General features: G+C 39.4%; 3 protein-coding genes across 3 annotated transcripts; 2 read left to right on the top strand and 1 right to left on the bottom strand.

The window, feature by feature from the left end:
* Nucleotides 1–4495: 4495 nt before the first annotated feature.
* On the top strand, nt 4496–6277 carry LOC134752589 (uncharacterized). The gene has a single exon (XM_063688257.1). It carries the CDS (start codon nt 4496–4498, stop codon nt 6275–6277), a length of 1782 nt encoding a protein of 593 aa, XP_063544327.1.
* Nucleotides 6278–9177: 2900 nt separating this feature from the next.
* On the bottom strand, nt 9178–16847 carry LOC134752751 (uncharacterized). Its single transcript, XM_063688444.1, has 5 exons — nt 16470–16847; nt 15132–15310; nt 13278–13461; nt 12551–12626; nt 9178–11577 (listed from the first exon to the last, which is right to left on the bottom strand). The coding sequence occupies exons 2-5, from the start codon at nt 15206–15208 to the stop codon at nt 10820–10822; spliced, it is 1095 nt and encodes a 364-aa protein (XP_063544514.1). The 5' UTR covers nt 15209–15310; nt 16470–16847; the 3' UTR covers nt 9178–10819.
* A 533-nt stretch (nt 16848–17380) lies between these two features.
* LOC134752590 (THAP domain-containing protein 2-like) lies at nt 17381–19701 on the top strand. Its single transcript, XM_063688259.1, has 2 exons — nt 17381–17518; nt 19449–19701. The coding sequence occupies exons 1-2, from the start codon at nt 17448–17450 to the stop codon at nt 19699–19701; spliced, it is 324 nt and encodes a 107-aa protein (XP_063544329.1). The 5' UTR covers nt 17381–17447.
* Nucleotides 19702–21213: the final 1512 nt, after the last annotated feature.

The following is a 21213-nucleotide window of genomic DNA, read 5'->3' on the forward strand; positions in this document are numbered from 1 at the left end:
CTGGAAATGAATCTAGACAAGACAAAAGTTATGACCAACACAGATGTCAAGGCGAATATCACAGTTAACCATACCGCCATCGAAACTGTCGATAAATACGTGTATTTGGGACAAGAGATAGTGACTGGAAAAAAGAACCAAACCAATGAGATCAACAGACGCGTACGACTAGCCTGGGCAGCCTATTCCAATCTCGAGTTTGCCTTCAAAATGAACCTTAAGGCCGAACAAAAAGCACGCATATTTGACCAATGTATCCTGCCTGTTCTCACTTATGGAGCTGAAACCTGGGTTTTCACCAAAGACATACTACGTAAATTGAGCGTTGCCCAGCGGGCGTTGGAGAGAAAATTGGTGGGGATCACATTGAGAGACCGTAAAACAAATGAATGGCTGAGACAACAGAGCAAAGTCAATGATGTTATAAAACGCGTAGCCAATTTGAAGTGGGAATGGGCTGGTCATATAGCACGGAAGACCGATTCGTGGAGCAAACGACTACTCGAGTGGCGACCATGGGGGGAAGAGCGTCCTCAAAGTAGACCCCAGATGCGCTGGGACGACGACATTAAGAAGACTGTGGGGAAACAGTGGCTCCAAGTCGCACAGAACCGCGACGAATGGCGCAAAATGAAGGAGGCCTACACCCAAAGGGTAGAAAAAGGCTAAAGAGAGAGAGAGAGAGTATTTCTGTTGCCGCTATAACAACAAATACTAAAAAGTACGGAACCCTCGGTGCGCGAGTCCAACTCGCACTCGGCCGGTTTTTTTTATACCACGTCACTTGTTAGTTAGGCAAAGATCCGTTAGAGGGCGCCTCGGCAAAGAAACGAGCCAACCCTTTAAAAAAACCTATACACTCCTTTTTGAATTGGGAATGGGGAATATTGAAATAAAAAAAAGTTTAAAAAAGTAATTATTTATTTACCAATCATTGAGCTATTTTATAATTTCGCCATGCAAGGGTTTTAATACCATCGTCTAAAATTATATAACCTCTTCTCGTCTTTACCACAAAGCACTCTTTTTTTTAATCTACATATTGTGCTTATTACTAATTAAATTATACATGCTATCATACACAGTTTCACTTAAGTCTAAACAGGTATAGTATTTATTAAAATTTAACCGAAGTACAGCAGCGGCGCTAACACCCTTGTTTTTCTTTATACATTCAAATTTGTTCTTGTCATCCGAGTCTAATACATACGCATACATACATCTGCCCTTAACGCAACAAACTCTCGCAATATTCTTCCATTGCATTCGTCCTTCATCATGCCCACAACTTTTTTATTGACTAGTGGTAAATTATATACATTATTTTGAGTATGGATGGTATAGAAAGGATGCCAATCTCTTATGGCAGAATTGTTACAAAAGTGACCGCTTTCAGTTTTAAATAATACAAATACAAATAGTTTATTATCATAAAAGTTCATAATAGTTTATTATCATAATAGTTCCTAATCTCTCCGGTAGCGCTAGTTAGGCTCTGGGACATGAGTATAAATATGAACCATATAGGGCAACAAATAACCCGACCAAATTATGTAGGTTGTTTTTGGTAGTATTTCGGTGTATGGTGGCGCCGCCTAATTACTGTTTTTTGATGGACACTTTTAATACATACAGTCTTCATGATTTTGAGAAAAGTCTGAAGTGTCAAATCTACTTTGCAAGTCAGGTTTAATGTCTTCGTAAAAGTTATTTGTTTTAGGGTCGGTTGCACCAAACCGTCTGTCACCGTTTTACCGTTCGCTAAAGTTTATTGTATGGAAAGTTTCATAGTTCTCTGCTGCTTGACGTTAATCAGTCTGTTAATTGTGGTTGGTGCAAATTGCCCTAAATGTGATAAACAAAAGAGTCGGTGTCTGTATATAAAAGACACATTATCACCGTATTTGTTTAGCATGTAATCAAAGTGAAAATTGTACATGATTTGTTTACTCAAATCTAATACACTAAAACCTACATAAATAGGTTGGCATATTTAATTTTGGTTTTGATCAATTGCACAGCAACCAGGTCTTCAGAGAAAATAGAGGCACTGTGGAAATTTGGTCTAGAAATATAACGATCAAGACCATATAGTATAGGTCAATTATGTACATGTCGGTGTCGTAACGAGACCCATTGTTGAAAAATATATTCATTCAGCAAGCGTGTTGTGCATTCGAATAACAACCGTAATGTTAGAAAAAATTCTTAGTTCACTTAGATCGAGGCAGTCAAAGAGGACACATTGTGAAGGATCAGTCAGATCAGAGTACCTCGTGCTCTAATTCTCGTGAACAACGCTACCCGCGGCGCACTCTATAATAGCTCCACGTATTTTAATAAGTTGAGCCAGTAAAAATGGCTAAATCCACGATGGAAGCACTGGAAAAAGTTATGACGAAGTTCGTGACACCATTAGAACTCAAAATTAATAACATCCTATCGGTGGTTAACAAGCTGGAAGCAAAAATAACAACGTTAGAATCCCACACCAAGTCGCAAGCAAAATTGGAACAAGATGCCGGACGCAAGACCGCAACAATGGATTCTCAACCTAATGCACGGACTACGACGCGGATGCAGGTAAAAAATACCTCAGCAAATATTTTAAAGTCAGCTGCTTTGCAATCAACAAAGAGGGTATCTCTGCCAGCGGCGGTATCTCCGGTTACGTACGGCGCAATCGCAAGAGCAAGTCCTGCGCCTGCGCACGCAGCAAAGGTACCTCCCCCCGCCGCCCCCGCCAGCAATGCCACCGCCGCGCACGCACCCTGCATCCCCGCGGTAGATGTGAATGCTCCCATTTCTATAGCTGTTAATGACAATACCTGCAGCCTACGGAATGAATTATCATCATCAGCAGCAAGCGACCGAGATGCTCCCGACGATGTAATATCCACTGAGACACCCAGTCAGGAGCCATGGCAAATAGTACACAATAAATATCGCAGCAAGCGCCCGGTAAAACGAACCGCAGTAACGGGTACGGGACCAAAAGATAACGAACTTGAGACTACAGAGCGGAGCAAAAAAATTCACACTTGCTTCTTCAAAACAAACACCACTTCTGAGGCAGTCACATCCTACATGCTTAAGAAAAAGAATGGCGCAAACTACTACGTCGAAAAACTGAAATTAAAACATAACCACTACGCATCGTTCGCCGTTAGCGTTCCTGTAAGTTGTTTTGATTATTTTATGACAGCTGAGAACTGGCCGGCCGGCGTCGAAGTGAGCGAGTGGTTTCGACCGAGCGCCGGACGGGCGAGGCGCCCGTCCCCCGCGACCCGGGCACACCGCGCTCCACGACCCCGCGCCACAGAACCGAGACACACCGACACCGCGGACGACTGAATCTACGCTGACCGGCTCTCATCATCAGAAAAGTAACACTGACATCGTCACAGTGTGCCACCAAAATATAAGAGGACTACATGGTAAAACCAGACATTTAGAAGTATTGTTAAATGACGAATTAAACTGTGATATTTTAGTTATGACCGAGCATTTTCTTAGGCGCCACGAAATTCAGTCTGTTACTTTAACTAATTTTGACCTGATATCTTTCTACTGTAGACCCGTAATTGAGCGCGGCGGATGCTGTATTTATGCCAGACATAACATTAAGGTAGTGAATAGACCTGATTACTGCGAGTTGTCCCACGAACAATTGTTCGACGTGTGCGCCGTTTATTTGCTAGACGACGAACTTCTTGTAATAGGGATATATCATTCAAATTTAACTAATCATAGGGAATACTTAAAGCTATTCGATAGCCTTTTAGGCAAAATTAATGATGAAAAACTAACAGCTATCATAATGGGTGACATTAATATAGATTTTAAATCTAGTACACCCACTAAAAAACAACTGAGTGATATTCTATCCGCTCATGGGTTCAGCCAGTACGTGGAGCACGCTACAAGGATCGAGGGCGATAGTGCCACACTGTTGGACCACGCATACTCTAATATCCGTGATGTCCGTGTGTCCGCTGCGTGCGTGTGCACTAACTTGAGCGACCATATGGCTCAGCGGCTGATCGCGCCTCGTCTCGCCGCACGGCCTACGGCGCCTTTGATGATAAGAAGGCGAGTTTATAGTAATAACAATAAGACCTCTTTTGTAAACGCGTTGGCAGCTATTGACTGGCAAGTAATTGTGAGCAGATATAAAGGCGATTGCAGACGTTTCACTGAAGCGGTTTTACGCATACTGGTCAACCTTCTAAATATACATATCCCAATAAAAAATACTAAGACTTATTTGAATAGCAGGCCATGGGTAGATTCCGAAGTTTATAATCATAAATTACTGTTATTTGACTTTATACAATTAACAAAAAATAACCCGGGTAACCTTGCGATAAACGAAACCCTGGCCAAACTACAAGTTTCATATACCAATAAATTAAAGACCAAACGAATGGATTTTTTTAATTCTTTCATAAATAGCAACCCCAATAAAAGCAAGGCAATGTGGAGGGCAATAAACATGGAGTTAGCTAGGAAGCCACGCGAGCGCGTCGACTACACGGACCTGCTTCGTGACACTGACGGTAAACCGTTCGCGTCGAAACAGCAGCTGGCGGACGCCGTGAACCGTGAATTTGTGACGGCGGCGGCCGCGTGCGGCGCGCCTGTCCCGGCCCGTGCGCGCTGTCGCGCCCACATGGCCGAGTGGCGAGATGCTAGCGATACCTCGATCAGATTAATACCTTTTACACTCGCAGAAATCAACGTCATTCTGAAAACCGCCATCGCCTCTAAAAACAGCACGGACATCTACGGGCTATCCGCTAGCCTTCTCAGACAGGCCGGTTTTGCTATTAGCTTCGTACTTTCGCATTTATTTAATGACTGCATGAAATCAGGAGTATACCCGGACGGCTTAAAAAAAGTAAAAATATGTCCCTTGTACAAAGGCAAAGGCCAAAAATCCGCCGTGAAGTCATATCGCCCAATTTCGCTAGTGCCAGGCCCCAGCAAATGTTTCGAGGTCGGACTGAACAGAAGGTTATTGGAATATTGGTTCCCTAGGAACGTGTTGTCCAACTGTCAGTACGCCTACCGCCGGGGCCGCTCCACCACTGATCTAGTGCGGGAAGTAGTGCGCGACGTGTTGCGCGCGCGCGAGGCGGGCCGCCATGTCGCAGCCATCTGCTGCGACCTGTCGCGCGCGTTCGACACGGCTGACCACACGCTCGTCGCCGAGAAGCTCGCCCACTGTGGGATCCGGGGACCGGCCCTGAGCCTGCTGCTGTCGTTTATGACCGAGCGAACCCAAGTCGTCTGTGGCGAAAACGGGCAAATCTCGTCTGCAGAGATGCAAAACTTAATGGGCGTTCCGCAGGGATCGTGCTTATCAAACACTTTGTTTAGCTTGCTCCTAAATGACTTACCACGGGCAATAAATGGCGCAAGTATTTACATGTACGCCGACGATGTCACAGCCGTGGTGAGCACGCCATCTGCACGAGAGCTAGAGGGAGCTCTTAACAGCGTCGTGGGGCAGCTACAGGACTGGTTTAAGTCGAACGGTTTAGCACTCAATAAAGAAAAAACGTGCTTTATCACGTTCAAACTCAATGGGCATCCAACACAGAACCTGAAGGTAAGTGCGGGCGATGCCCAGATACAGCATGTGACCTGCACGCGTCTCCTCGGCTTTCACCTTGACGGCGCCCTGGTGTGGGACACTCACATAGATGAGGTGTGCGGCCGGCTGGGGCGCGCATGCTTCGCGCTTCGGCGGCTGGCGCGCACGGCTGGGCGGGCTGCGGTGCGCGACTGTTACTTCGCAACGGTCCACTCGCTGCTAACGTACGGCACCGAGCTATGGGGTCGATCCTCGGATTGGCAGCGAGTGTTTTCGATGCAAAAGAGAGCAGTCCGAGCAATGGCCGGCGTGCCCGACGACACCTCAGCACGCGAGCTGTTTAAAGAATTCCATATACTACCCCTGCCTTGCTTATATCTGTACCAAGTAGCCATGTTCACTTATGGACACATCGATGAGTTCAAGCGCAGGGGTACGAATCCGAGATACAGCTTGCGTAGCAATAAATATGAATATAGGCTAAGTACAATCTCGCACAAACTCGCCAAAACGGAAAGATCAGTATACTACCTAGGACCTTCCGTGTATAATCGGTTGCCAAGCACAGTACGAAATGCAGCATCCGCCCAAAGCTTTAAAAGTAGACTGAAGTCGTGGCTCGAGGAGAATAATTTTTATAATTATCAAGATTTTTTCAATCTGCCTCTTGCAGTATAAATAATATAATTTTTTGTAATTAAATATATATAATGTATTGTAATAAATTAATTAATTAATACTTAAAAATAAGTACTCAAATATACCAAATGTGAAATAATCTAATAATCTAATTATGTATTGACCTATAACTGTGTGTTATGAATAATAAATTTCATTTCATTTCATTTCATTTAGGTTTTTTTCGTTGCTTGTGTTCAAAAGATAGATATAACTCCGTAATAGATGGATACAGTCTAAGGAAAAAACGTGCCTCGAAAATCAAGAAAATTTGATTCTCGTTCAGAGGGCGCTACTAGCTTTGGCCTACTGTCGTATAGATGGCGTTGACGGTTTCGTTTGTTATTTAACAATTTTAACGCATATCAGTGAAATAACATAGGTCAAAACTATAAAAATAATTAATGCAAATAAAAAAAATCATTTATCCATATTTAAATACATTTTATCGTATTTTTATAAATCTTCATTTTTAGTTTTAAAGTGTGTGACAGATGGCAGTGAATTTACTGTGGTTACAAAATTTACTATGACAGTACCGCTCTAGTATAAGTTACTCTATGCTTATATACTCATAAGGGAAAACGCCCTTACGCGTAAGTAACTAAATATTTCTCACGCTCGTTACAATTATCGGATGGTGGTAAGAAATGTGGTAGTATTTTGAACTGCTGCCGTGAAAGGTTTGAAGCTAGTTTATCCAAGCTACTTGACATGAGTTTATACGAGTCGATAAACCTTAGACTGTATTCGTTAATCTCTAAATTAAATGAAATATACTTTTCCTTGTTATTGGGAATGCAGTAATAACTTTCCCTTAATCTTGGCCATGACAATCGTAACCGCTTAAATTGTGAAAGATGATCGGTATAAATTTTGGTATTTGGTAATATAAATTACATGAATTGTGTGTTTTACCTCTTATGATACCCGTTAAATGACAATGGTCCATTACATAAGCTCCATCTTTTCCAATTTTTTCTTACAAATATGACATATGTCGGAGAAGGAGGTGTTAGCACCGCTGTTATTGTTTTTTGGTGGTACGACTTTTCGCAAAATTTTTATTATTCTATCAGCGTCTACGAATACTCTGTATAAATTTCTCCACACAATAGCGATAGATGACAAATTTTGACAAATTATTGTCATAATCACAATGAATGTAGTAGGAAAAACTACATGGTACATGTTTATGGGTGTTATTTTAAGTAGCACTTGTAGACTTTTCATTATCCAACGGAACTAGAATGGATTCAGTCACCATAAATAGATAGCACATAGGTTCAGAGGTAGTAAAGCTCAGGTCAAAATAACTCTCTTTAGAGCCTACTGTACCTCTCTTTATACCTGCAGCTTGTGGGCTAATTATTCGCAAAGATCGATCAGCGCCCTTCGGGTACAGTTCAACAACGCCTTCAGGGTGCTGTTGCGTCTGCCTCGCTGCTGCAGCGCGTCAGGCATGTTCGCGGACGCGCAGGTAGACGGTTTCTTTGCCACAATAAGAAAGCGCGCCGCCGCCACGCGTCGCAGAGTGCTTGGCAGCAGCAACAGTATCCTGAGTGTGATAGCGGGTAGGCTCGATAGTCGCTATATGCAGCACTGGTCGAGCCTGCATCGTTCCCTAGCTAAGTATGTATTGTAGTTGTAGATATCTAGTAAGTTAAGTAATAATTAATTGTATCTAACATAGTTTTAACTTCCTGCATGTTCGACTAACCTGTTATGGATTTCTGTGGTCCGAAATAAATGATTTTTATTTGATTTTATTTATTATTTATTTATAAATTATAAATGGTACTTTCATCTTATTTTTGTAATTTTTGAAATCTAAATATTTATAATTTTGCTCGGGTAGCTCGACAAGTGTCTCCCCACAACCAATTGATCGGTCTAGTTTAGTTTTATTTGCAAAGGGGTGTAAACACCCATCACATATGCATGTTTTTCCGTGTGTTTTGTTATTTGCGAGCGCACCAAACTAGACAAGTTATTTATCCAACAATAATGAGATACTTCACCCCTCTCTAAATACAGCAAATTTACATGGTTATCGAATGACATTTTTGTAATATGCAGAGGTACAATAATCAGGCCCCTGTCATCCCTTTTCTCATCATCTATTCCATACACATTTACACTAATCTTATTTAATTTTTCAAATATCTTCATGTCCGCGAGACAAACCGGATTTTTTATACCCGTCACATTCAAAATGTCCGTATAATGTGGGTACGATGAAATACGATCACTATGTTTATCAGCTGGATACATAGCACTAATTATGCTCCAGAAAAAACACTTATTGTCTAGATTTTTCACATTTACACACGCATGCTTCAAACGCACCTCTGGTGGCAGTGGTATATATGTAGATCCTCTGAGTGGTTGGTATTTGTTAATGTTTATGTTCAGACACTCAATCTTCTCGAGCGCCCAACCGCTATCGCGCCAGGCCTCCTTCACTCGCTCAAGGCCACGCGCTATATGCCTACCGCTCGGCGTATCGTCGACGATTCAATCGACAGAGGGCCGCCGCCGAACGCCCGCCTTCCCGCGCCTACGCTTCGAAATGCCGAAACCACGAAATTATTGTGCAGTAGATGGGTGTAAAAGTCAAAAAACAAAGGAAAATTTGTCGTATTTACCGAGTAGTATTTTAAATCTATCTTTATGAATTTTGTCACCATTTATTTCTTTGAACATAAGTAGGTAAATCGTAAATGAAGGAAATAAAACTATGAAAACGGATTATATCGCGTATATTCCGTTATCATCACACGAATAATCCGTTTTCATAGTTTTATTTCATGAGTAACTATCGCGGTAACCGAAGACAATATTACGTAAATGAAGGAGTTTTTTGAGTCAGGTAATATAATTGTTGTTTTTAAATATTTGATTGACTAATAAAAAATATGGTTGATTCGCAACATTTGTTTTATTACAATAATAACATAAGTAACAGTACAACCCTAGCGCATTCTTACGATGACGCGTTGGCACGTGACTCGCACGGCGAGCAAGGCAGTCTCGACTCTTTGTTCGCGTACTTATGGTACATTTCTTCTCGTCCTGAGCAGCAGGTATTATTATTAAGATTTTTTAGGCTATTATAGCGTAGGTATTTTCGCTTTTGTATGGGAATGATGTATCTGTTACGTAGTAACTATTTATTAATCTGTGATCGCGCTCCTGAAAATCCTCGCACTTTTTGGAAATATTCATGGATATTTCTTCAAAATAAGTCGGAAAATTCATACAGTATTTATGCATAACCACGTTTTTAGTGTTGAATGTCTTTAGATCACGTATCACTTCACCTTCAGCATTGGTCTTCACAAAAGGGGGGGGGGGGGGGTGAGGGGGGCTGTGATGACATCATGAGGTTACGTCACGTGATGACGTCATGACGTCATGATGACGTCACTGAGGCAGAAACGGCAATTCCTCCCTACTCACGTAGGGGAAAGGTGTACAAGTTGATCCCATTAAGCGAGATTTGTCGTAAAATCATTATTTTAACTTGTAGTCCAAAAGTGTTAACGTTTATTACTAGCAGTTTTATCTATATTTCCATTGTGAAACAACAAATATTAAATTTATTAAGGATTCATTACAATATTTAGTTTTTTTTAAACCCTATGAAGTGATCATCTTAAACACCTGGGATTTTACGACAAATCTCGCTTAATGGGATCAACTTGTACACCTTTCCCCTACTTATATTAAGAGGCCGGTGTCGATTTTAGTCGCAAAAATGTAAAATTGATAGATTTAGTCGGTGAAATTGTACACCTTTTGTTACCTAATTGAAATAATAAGTACTGGTTTCTATTAGCACGTCTTCTTATCTTGCCTTTTATTAGATCATTTTTTTGAAAACAGACTAACTAAATTAGTAATGATTTTGTTTCTGATGGACGTTTAGGTAAACGCGCGTAAAGTACTGATTTTGTCGCTCTTATTTGTAAATTTCGTAAAGTTTGGACTGCTAAAAATGGTAAATTTGTATTACACATATTCTGTACTTGACTTTTACCAGATTACATTTTTGTTATATGAGGAAATGAAAGTTAAACGTATACAATTTTCTCCAGAAATTACTTCAAAACAAGTGACAATTTCTCTGAAAATCGACTTAATTTCAACGTAATTTTGATACTTAAACAATCTACAACATTTGCTGAAACTATTCTTATACATCAATTTGTATAATTTACCACCATAATTTTTTGATGAATTTTTAAAAACTGCCCCCTCTTCATATATTACCGGCGACGCACGCTCGCGACCTCATTATTAAAAGGCAAGATGAGAAGACGTGCTAATAGAAACCAATACTTGTTACTTAGATATTACGTAATAAAACGTGTATAATTTCAACGTCTAAATCTATCAATTTTACATTTTTGCTCCAAAATCGACTACGGCCTCTTAAGATATCAAAAACGCCTATACACTTTTTTGACTCGCACAGATATGACGAAAAGTCTGTTATGTATATGTAACACATAAACTGCATATTATGATTATGATTTACTAGGTTAAATCTTTGTTGTTACTAACTTCAGATTCTTCTCCTGTATCACATATATCATTCCTCTCAATGATTTCTTCTTTTACCTCAATTTCAATGTAGATTTCATTTAATCTATCCTTATTAACTTTAGGCTTCTTTTGTATTCTAGTTGAACCTATTTCAACTGTTTTTTCAACTATAAAAACAAGCTTTTCATCATTATTAACTGCATTGTCAAGTGAACCTTCATTTTTGCATTGTCTTTTAGTGACTTTAGCTTTCTTCAGTTTTCTATCAGCGTCCACTTTAACTTTCCTTTTATTACTAAACTTAATTGTGTCTTCAGCTACTTTTATTACTTCAGCTTCATTCGTATCATCACCAACTTCATCATTTGCATTAACTTGTTCAGGTGTTAGTGATTCATGTTCAATTTTAATAACTATAGTATTTTCATCTTCACTCTCTTTACTCTTATCTTCTTGATTTCCTTTATCAGTAACATTGATAAGCGAATCCTGAGCTGCTTTGACTACATTAACGAAATCTGCTATCTCTTGTAACTTAACATCACAATCTCTACAAACAGTCTTAGGCAAGTGATCATTACTAAAGTCTAGGTTTACACAAATACCGTTTAAGGTAAATTCGGTCTTATTGTTATTGACGTAAGGCTTGTTTTTGATGTAGAGGCAGGTCTTGGAGAAGTCGCCGCAGAAGCGACACTGCTCGAGGCGGGACACTAGTGGTACCCACTCGTCATTGGTCACTTCTTGATCTGAAAGTTGAAAAATATAATTCCATGAATTTAGATTGGTTGCGGCGCTTAAGAGCCCCCGGCAAGCTCGGCCGATTGCACCTTCCCGTACAAATGTAGTTCATTTTAAAACTGCGTGTTGGATTGTAATGAAACTTTGCACATACAATGACATGAGGTATATCTAGGTCTGAAATTAGTTTATATAGCTCCAGTTTATAAAACAAACGAAATAGAGCAAAAACAAGTTTTGTATCAATAACTTCCATTCGCTGCATTTTTTTTACTATGGTATCTGAAGCTACATAAACTAATTACAGACAGATATACCTTATCCTATTGTAAGTACGAAGTTTTAGAGCAATCTAGCTAGTCGTTTTAAAATGAGAGCGGAACTACGTTTGTATGGAGAACCGAGCTTGCCAGATGTTTTTGAGGAATTTTTAATTCTGCTGTTCTCTACAGGTCAAATTTGTAAGCAGATTCGATATCGTCGCTATACTTACTCAACCTCGTATTTGCAACAATCATTTGATTGAAATGTCGCTTTCTATTATTCGGAATACGGGTGTTTTTGTCATCAAATGAGTGTTGCAGATACGAGGTTGAGTAAGTATAGCGGCGATATAGGAGGCATACGAACACACGAAATACCTGATAGTAAGCAAGTACTAGGTCTTAGACACATCTTAATCTTATACAATCAGTTAAATATCTTTGGCACAGAATATAGTACTAGGTACAGAAGATTCACTCTCTAACAAAACGCGTCTATTACGACAGATATGACCGCTAGGTGGCGCAAGCGCGAACAGGCGTCCGTTCCGTAGCGGTGCGCGGCAACCACTATGGCTAGACACCAAAATTGGTGTGGGCCGCATGTACTTGTAGCGACGCGACGAAATCGCGGAGTGAGCCACGCCTGTCTTTGGATAGTTTGGATGAATACTGATGTGCCATTGGAAACTTTCACATCTTTATGGATGAAACATACCAGAGCTATCTGGGTCCAGCCAGGAAAAAGGTTTCGGAGCTTTCGACCGGACGGAGCCTGCGTCCCGCCTACTCATCTGTAAATAAACAGAGACACCAATAACATACATTTTAGTACAGTTTTGAATGGTCTATTTCATGATGAGGAGTTACTTTGGAGGGCAAAAGTTATTATTTTACAATTTTTTTACAACTCTTTAAACTTTAGCTAACCCAGGATTCCCAGGAATAAAGGAATATAAATTCCTGACGAACTCACAAATAAATGCCCTGACCGGGATTCGAACCCGACCACGAGGCCGGGCCGTCAATTCGTCAGTAACGGGGTTGGCAACTGTCAAAGGTTTGCAGCATAATGTACCTACTTGACCAAAATGTAACACCAGAATGTACAAATGAACATGATTACAATGGAATTAAATGATATGATAGATGGCGCGATCATAGCTTGCCCTTTTCTCTAGGTTTGTTCTATGAGATTTGGCTTAAAGGGCTGGCATCCAGGCCATAAAATTCCAAAAAAACAACAACAAGAATTTGACACAATTCTAGGGATTGACAGGGCAAGCTAAGCTGGCGCCATCTGTAAAATACTTCAAAGAGGTGTAGTGTAATAAAAATTAGTGCCTCGAATTTTATAGCTGACGGCTGAAGTAGATGCTTGATACCATAAGGCCACGTGCATCTTCGGTAACTTTGACTGATAAAAGTTCCACAATTCCCTTTACCTTTAAAACAGGAACAGCTGTGCTATTAAGTTTGGCGATGCCTTTCGGCGTGAGATATTTGGCTTTCTCGTCGAAATGTTGCGAACAAACTCTGCTGTGTCTCGAAGGCATCCAGTCTGGGTCGCTTCGATGCTCGCGGATTATCTCAGTCCATTTTTGGCGCATTGATTTTTTACTTGGGAACCTGAAACATATATCCAGAATCAACGAACTAGATATTTAGCAAATATTATAATTTGTTTCGTTTTAGAAATAAGTTTAGAGACTTTAGAGTTAGACCATTAAGCTAAGTTGTTAACATCAATGCGTGCAGAGAGGAACACGGAACAAGATAAGATAAGCACTTACACTACCCCTCAAAAGTATTTAGGTACCCGCAATTTTCACCATACAAAAATTATTTTCAAAATCATACTGTTCGACCGCAGGCAAATGACTCTTACGTGTTGGATTGAATTTTTATTTAGGTAAATATATTGAGCCTCAAATTGTTGCCGAAGACATCCTTTAAAATTTCGAGTTTACTTTATGCAACGATTTAAAAAACCCTTTTGTACTAGTTCATACAAAATAAAACGATTTTGTACTGGAAAACGATTTATGGATTATTTTATGCTTGCCATTTGGTAAATAGGCAATGTACACGAATATTCTGCTCATCATTTTGAAGCTCGATATGTCTGTTAAATTAAAAAAGTAAACTGCACAAAAAACTGTTATCCGACTGCGACTTAGCGGTATAATTCTGAAAGTCGATTTTGTATACAATTGTATGGAAAAAATTACGAGTGCCTAAATAGTTATGGTAGTAGTGGTGCCGGGTAAGAATAGCACCACCCCCCCTCTCTTTCCGTGGGTGTCGTAAGAGGCGACTTAAGGAAAAACTACCTCTATCAAACTGCGGTCGCCAACCCGCCTGCCAAGCGTGGCGACTACGGCAATCCCCCCCAAGGTACTTGGGGGAGGCCTATGTCCAGCAGTGGACGTCTATCGGCTGACATGATGATGATGATGATGATGAGTAGTTATGAGCGGTAGTGTAAACACATTAGAAAACATCCACATTAGGGAACATCTGTGATAAGGATAAGCACACAAATAAATGCCGCTACCAGGATTCAGTGGAGCGGGAATAGCCAAGTGGATCTGACGTCCGACTTTCAATCCGGAGGTCGCGGGTTCAAATCCTGGCTCGAACCAATGAGTTTTTTGAAACTTATACGGATAGAGACCCCTTCCAGACAACCTCGTGTGATGTTGGGACGATATAATGATTCTTGAGGAAGATTTGGGTGTTTAAGTTGTTAAGGTTTTCTGTAACCCGTGCGAAGCCGAGGTGAGTCACTAGTACAAGTATATAGTACATAAAAAAATATAGCTATACTTTTTTTTTTACAAGCAGGCAGGCAGTTATGACAACTAAAAGGTACTTTATTAATTTTTAACAAGCAGAAACGTCTGCGATCGATGCTATTAGGCTTAGAATAGATTTAAAAGTGGAAAAATTACTGCCTTAGGTGAGACTTGAACTCACGGCCTCTGGATCGATGCTGGAGCGCTGGAGTATCGATCCAGAGGCCGTGAGTTCAAGTCTCACTCAAGGCAGTAATTTTTCCACTTTTAAATTAATTCTAAGCTTAAAAGGTACTTTGTAAAAGGACTGTCTCATTTCAAACATAGACAGAGAGAATCATACTATCTTTGTCTTACACTAGTACTAGCACCCAAAAGAAAAGGATGAGTATAGTTTTTGTTGTTCTTATTTACTGAAAATTTGGTTGGACAAACTATAGTAGTGTGACTACTTAAAAAAAAATGATTTGTTCCCAAAGTTGTGTATTGCATCTTACTTACGAATGATATGTGACGCCGGCTGCTTTGTTAGCTGTTTGCGGGTAGTTGCTGCACCATCGCATCACGCACGACGGCATCTTGGACACTCTTGCTCAAGTTAGTGACTCGCTCGTTGGTAACTCACGCGAGGGTAACGCGATGGTGACTCGACACGTCCCGTGCACTCCCTTGTTCAAACGCTAATAAAACGAAAAGCAGCCAGTAAGGACAAACTCGCAAAACTTGACCCAGATGGCGCTGTTAGAGTTAGACCAAGATAAGTCTGCAGCGATTTTTATGTCCCAGGCTGTGCAAGTGTTATTTTAGATGTCAAGTTTCTATGAAATCATGACATATAAAATAAATCAGGGACCGAATACCGGTATATTTTTCATACAAATTAACCGGTAGTATTCAATTTCGGTATCACACTTGTTTATGTATATTTTTGCACTTAATTTAGCTAATCTGATCAATCATTATCCTTAACTAAATACCATTCTATAATATGAAAGACTGACAAGCAGACTCACTGACTCAGAGTCAGACTGTGCAAGTGTTATTTTAAACGTCAAACTTCTATGAAATTATGATGTATAAATAACACTTGCACAGTCTATGCTGTCAAAATCGTTTCAGAGTTATCTTGGTCTAACTCTACCAGCGCCATCTGGGTCAAGTTTTGCGAGTCTATTAATATTGTGTGTTCGTTTTCCACAAATGCTGCGTTTAAGGATCTCCCGCTAGCTCGGTTCTCCATAAGAACGTAGTTCCACTCTCATGTTAAAACGACTAGCTAGATTGCTCTGAAACTTTCTACCTACAATAGGATTAGGTATATCTATGTCTGTAATTAGTTTATGTAGCTTCAGATAAATTTACATAAATTTGATGATAAAAAACTTGTCACATAATTCTAAATATTATTGATGAAACTCATGACTTATCTTCCTATCCTAGTTAGTAGTGACCACAGCACAAAGCAGGTCCTGGGTTCATATCCTGGCAAGGGCATTTATTTGTGAGTTCATCACTGATAGTTATTTCTATTGAATCATGAATGTATTATATTTAAGTATTTATCTAAGTTTATGTAAAGAACTAAGGCTCATGGGAGCCTTGGGTCCTAATAAGAATTGACGTAGGCACTAGTTTTTAGGGTTCCGTACCCAAAGGGTAAAAACAGGACCCTATTACTAAGACTCCGCTGTCCGTCTGTCTGTCACCAGGCTGTAGCTGCCGCTATAACAACAAATACTAAAAAGTACGGAACCCTCGGTGGGCGAGTCCGACTCGCACTTAGCCGGTTTTTTACTTACACTTAGCTTTAAGCAATAAATGTAGTCGGAAATTACTTACCGATGAAATGTGATCCCATCTTTCTTTAGAACTTTTCTATCAGTTTTTGCACCCTTTTGCGGCGCAACTGGGCATTTTTATATTAAGCTGCGTCAGCTGCGTGACTAAGACAAGCTAATAACTGTCCACTTCGCAATTAGGTTCGTGACCATCTCTATATTCTAATACTATTCTTTGTTCACGACTAGCTCGCTTCGCTGCTCGGTGCTCGCTGCTCGCACTGGTGAGCAAACGGGATTTATTCAGTACCCGTAGGGCCAGTTTTTACGACGATATAATATAAGTTAATGTTTATTTGATATTGATTATACTACGGCAATAATAATTACTTAATTGACATTTCATAGAAATGTAAACATCACAAATACCTATCACAACCTAACTAAACTGAAAACTGAATCAAATTATTATTAAGCAATAGGACAAAAACCAATTTTTTTATTTTATAATGACACTTGACATGACATTGACATTGACAACTGCACGCAGACCTGTCATTTTTAGGGTTCTGTACCCAAAGCGTAAAACGGAACCCTATTACTAAGACTCCGCTGTCCCTCTGTCCGTCTGTCTGTCACCGGGCTGTATCTCATCAACCGTGATTTTCACAGATGATGTATTTCTGTTGCCGCTATAACAACAAATACTAAAAAGTACGGAACCCTCGGTGGGCGAGTCCGACTCGCACTTGGCCGGTTTTTATATACTTGTATACTACCCAGAACAAGATACTACCTATGCCTATGTTACGCATAAAGACAGCTGAAGTGTAGGAAAGGGAAGCCATCACGTATATAAACATCCCATGAGTGCGAAAGAGTCAGACTACAAATGAGAAAACGTGCCCAATTTTGAGTGACAGGTCGGCCGCAGTCAGCCAAGAGTGGCCAAGAGCGTCCAAGAGCGTATTGCCGTATTTTTTAATGTAAAAAATAATAAAGAAACCACGAAGTAAACGTAAGAGTAATTGTAGTGAATATGGTGTCGTGTAGTGTGCCGGATTGCATTACCACAGGGCGAAATAACCCAGGCAAACATTCATTCCACAGGTAAATTTTAATTATGATCACAGACTAATAAGAGATACTATTCGGAGCGGTTTACTTCTCAGAATAAAACGATATTTTGTCAAATTAACAGCGTAAAAAGTATAAAAAGCCGTTTTATACAGTTCATTATACATTTTTCTTCAGTTGTGTGCTAATATTTTATCGTAGTCAATAATTTGGAATATTTTGTGTAAAAACCTAGGTTTTTAGGTTAGGCTAGCCTCATACTACACTGGCGTTCGCGGCTTCACGCTGCGATTCGCGCACGAGTGTGGAGGGCCCTTATACTGTTACTATTCGCTAGGGCTTGACAAAATGTTCATATGACTGATGACTGTATCGATAACTCGTCGGTATATTAATAGGTATTATTTAATTATAAAAATGTTATATACGCTCAGTGCAACGGTGTCGGATTGTTGTAATTTAAATAATAGATTATTTAAATTGAGTATGTTATGAACTTTCTTGTGTTGTTATATTTTATTATTGTATAAGATCTACTACGGATGGTGTACCGAGACAAACCTTACTGGTTTAACGGTACTTTTGTAATTAAGTTGTATATTAGGTGTATTTACCTGAATAAATAATAATAATTTCTTCACAGGACATCATTAAGATATTAACATTTTTAACCGACTTAAAATAATAACGATGGTTATAATACCTTTTTTGAAGGTGTGCATGTTTAGCGGTAAAGGAGATCGTCGATATTGTTAGACATTTGGACCTAGAACAAAATTAAGCGTTTTAGATATAAATTTCTAGATTACGATAGCAGAATCACGAAATAAAATGGGAATGATGAAAAATCCTTCAGTGAAAACCTGAATCTGGAAAGAAAAACTTTTGAAGACCTATGCGTATACTATTCCGTAAAAAAAGTACTGATATTTTCAAAAAAAATACAAAATCTGGCGTGTAAATAAACTGAATTTATTTTTCATATTACCTATGAACAAAGAGGATATAATAAGATAGAGCGGTACTGTCATAGTAAATTTTGTAACCACTGTAAATTCACTGCCATCTATCGACATACATTAAAACTAAAAATGAATATTTATAAAAATACGTTCAAATGTATTTAAATATGGATAAATGATTTTTTTATTTGCATTCATTATTTTTATATGATTTTGACCCATGTTCTTCAACGGATATGCGTTAAAATTATAAATAACAAATGAAACCGTCAACGCCCTCTATACGAGAGTAGGCCAAAACTAGTGGCGCCATCTGGTCGAGAATCAAATTTTCGTGATTTTCGTGGCACGTTTTTTCCTTAGACTGTATCCATTTATTACGGAGTTATATCTATCTTTGCCTATGAAGTAATATCTTAACACTGATTTAAACTTTCACGATTTTTATTCATTATTATTTACAACGACGAGACTTAATCGCGTAAAATAAGTTTTAAATTTACCTCCGACGTTTCAAGGACGGCGTTATCCCCGTGGTCTCGGAGAAGACTGGTTAAAGTTGACATCAACATCTTCTAAGCGCGCGAGTTTTTCGAACTTACCCCACTTGGTCTTGTTTATTAAGTTGAACGTTTTGCGCACTATTATTTTGATCTTGTTTGTAGTAGTAGTAGTAGTAGTAGTAGTAAATCACTTTATTGTACAAAACAAAAATTGTTAACATGAAATTCATATAAATTTAGGTACAAAGGCGAGCTTATCCCTTAGCTTAGGGTTTGTAGTTTATTATTTACTAATTGTGACGTCCTGCCTCCTATGTAGGTATTAGGGAAACATCATAACGGAGTATCTATCATCATACATAACGGAGTATCTACCATCAACCACCATAATAAACCTGTTATGATGGTTGATGGTAGATATTCCGTTATGTAAGTTTGCCAACAAATCCTGTTAATATTCCAGTAATGTGACCGATATCCCTGCCCATTCCTTTGCAGATTTCCCAAGGACCCTAACGTACGTCAGAAATGGTTGCGTGCAATGAACAGGCAAAGTTGGACTCCACATAAAAATTCCGTTGTTTGTGGCAAACATTTTGCCATAAACCGTTTCAGAGGAGTCATAAATAAAATTGTCAAGACCGGCTCGATCCCAACTTTGTTTCTACCTGTAAGTATGCTTACTCGTATACCATCACTCATAATAAAAGTATCTTTTTCCTCGTATGAGGTCCATAAAATAATAAACTAAAAATCGAAAAAAGTCGAACGCCCCCTGCGTTCGACTTTTTTCGATTTTCGCTTTTTTCGATAGCTATGGTTAATTATGAGTTTAATAATTATAAACATTAAAGGACTAATTCTAAATAAAAACAAATATTTAATACGAACATTGACGCCACAGTTATACACTAGATAAAGGAAGTATATTTGATCAAGCAAATCTTGTCACTAGAAAAAGGCGGCAAATTTTGAAAAAATGTAGGCGCGAAGGGATATTGTCCCATATAAAATTTGAATTTCGCGCCTTTTTTACTGACAAGATTTGCTTAACCAACTATATCACAATTTGTATTGAAAAACCAAGCGTGCCGACTTTTTATCACTTACTGTGACGTCACAGCCGAAATTAAGTGATGGGAAATACAAACCGATTCAAAAACACCGATGCCCCTCCGCCTCGCTACGATTCAACTGTCGCTGTCAGCTGTCGCTCATACTCATAGATTTTATATCTGCGGTCTCGCTCGCTCACTCTCCGCTCTCACGCCAAAAATGACAAATCTAATCGATTTATACCTAATTGTATCAATTGTATTGTATGACATCGATTTTCTGACAAACGAATGATAAAGACAGACATGATTTTTTTCCCCACGTTTCCCTTCAATGAAACAGGTATTTTCAAAATGTATGGAACATATAGTACTTTTAAGTGGGGCTCCCATTCAACAAACGCGATTTTTCACGAAACCCTTCGTGCGCGAGTCCGACTCGCACTTGGCCGGTTTTTCTTTTACGACTGGGAAACTAAAATAATGAAAGTTTTTTTTTATCACAATATAAATTTATAAACATACTAAACGTATAAACATAGTTATTATAGTCGTATATGTTTAAATTACTCACCCTCCTTTGTAAAGCTGTCGTGTAAAATTAGGACATGAATTTGTTTTTATCAACTACTAAATGTTTTTTTTTATATAATAGTTAATATCATATCAATATCTAGATTGATCTGTCCGCTATCGATTATTAGAAGAGATCGTTAGAATGAACAACACTAATAGTCGCTAAATTTGACAGACGAATGGGAGGGCCTGAGGATCTACCGCGAAATGACCGTGAACCACGTTCGACGTGTTGCCTCTCTTACGCACTTGTAAATTCGTACGTAAGTGTGACAGAGAAGCCGTGAACGCGAGTGTGGAGTCTAGTTCGCTAATCGCGAAATCGACTCCACACTCGCGTTCGCGCCCCCGGCTTCGCGCCGCGTAGTCTGGAGCGGGCTTGTGATTGACGCCATTCCGATGTATGAACGAGACAGCGCTAATGCAGTATATAGCTTTAGCTTAACCCCGCACCCACACCGGACGGGATACAATGCGGAATGCGGCATACGGATCCGAAGTGGAACAAGGTAATAACACCAAGACCGAACGAAACAGTCTTATGGAACTTACAATAGGTGTGACCAAAGAAGCGTTATTATCGATTGTCCTTGTCAGACTCATTTTTTTGCGGGAAATTCTCATCATACCAT

This window comes from Cydia strobilella, chromosome 25 (genome assembly GCF_947568885.1).
Source record: "Cydia strobilella chromosome 25, ilCydStro3.1, whole genome shotgun sequence".
Taxonomy (NCBI): Eukaryota; Metazoa; Arthropoda; class Insecta; order Lepidoptera; family Tortricidae; genus Cydia; species Cydia strobilella.

Excerpts from the sequence above, each read along its gene's own strand:
- LOC134752589 (XM_063688257.1), top strand. The coding sequence starts at position 4,496 with ATGGAGTTAGCTAGGAAGCCACGCGAGCGCGTCGACTACACGGACCTG.
- LOC134752751 (XM_063688444.1), bottom strand. The coding sequence starts at position 15,208 with ATGCCGTCGTGCGTGATGCGATGGTGCAGCAACTACCCGCAAACAGCT. Across the intron at positions 12,627-13,277 it reads CAGCTGTTCCTGTTTTAAAG|ATGAGTAGGCGGGACGCAGG; the intron begins GTAAAGGGAATT and ends GTTTATTTACAG. Across the intron at positions 11,578-12,550 it reads GCTGGACCCAGATAGCTCTG|ATCAAGAAGTGACCAATGAC; the intron begins GTATGTTTCATC and ends TTCAACTTTCAG.
- LOC134752590 (XM_063688259.1), top strand. The coding sequence starts at position 17,448 with ATGGTGTCGTGTAGTGTGCCGGATTGCATTACCACAGGGCGAAATAAC. Across the intron at positions 17,519-19,448 it reads GGCAAACATTCATTCCACAG|ATTTCCCAAGGACCCTAACG; the intron begins GTAAATTTTAAT and ends ATTCCTTTGCAG.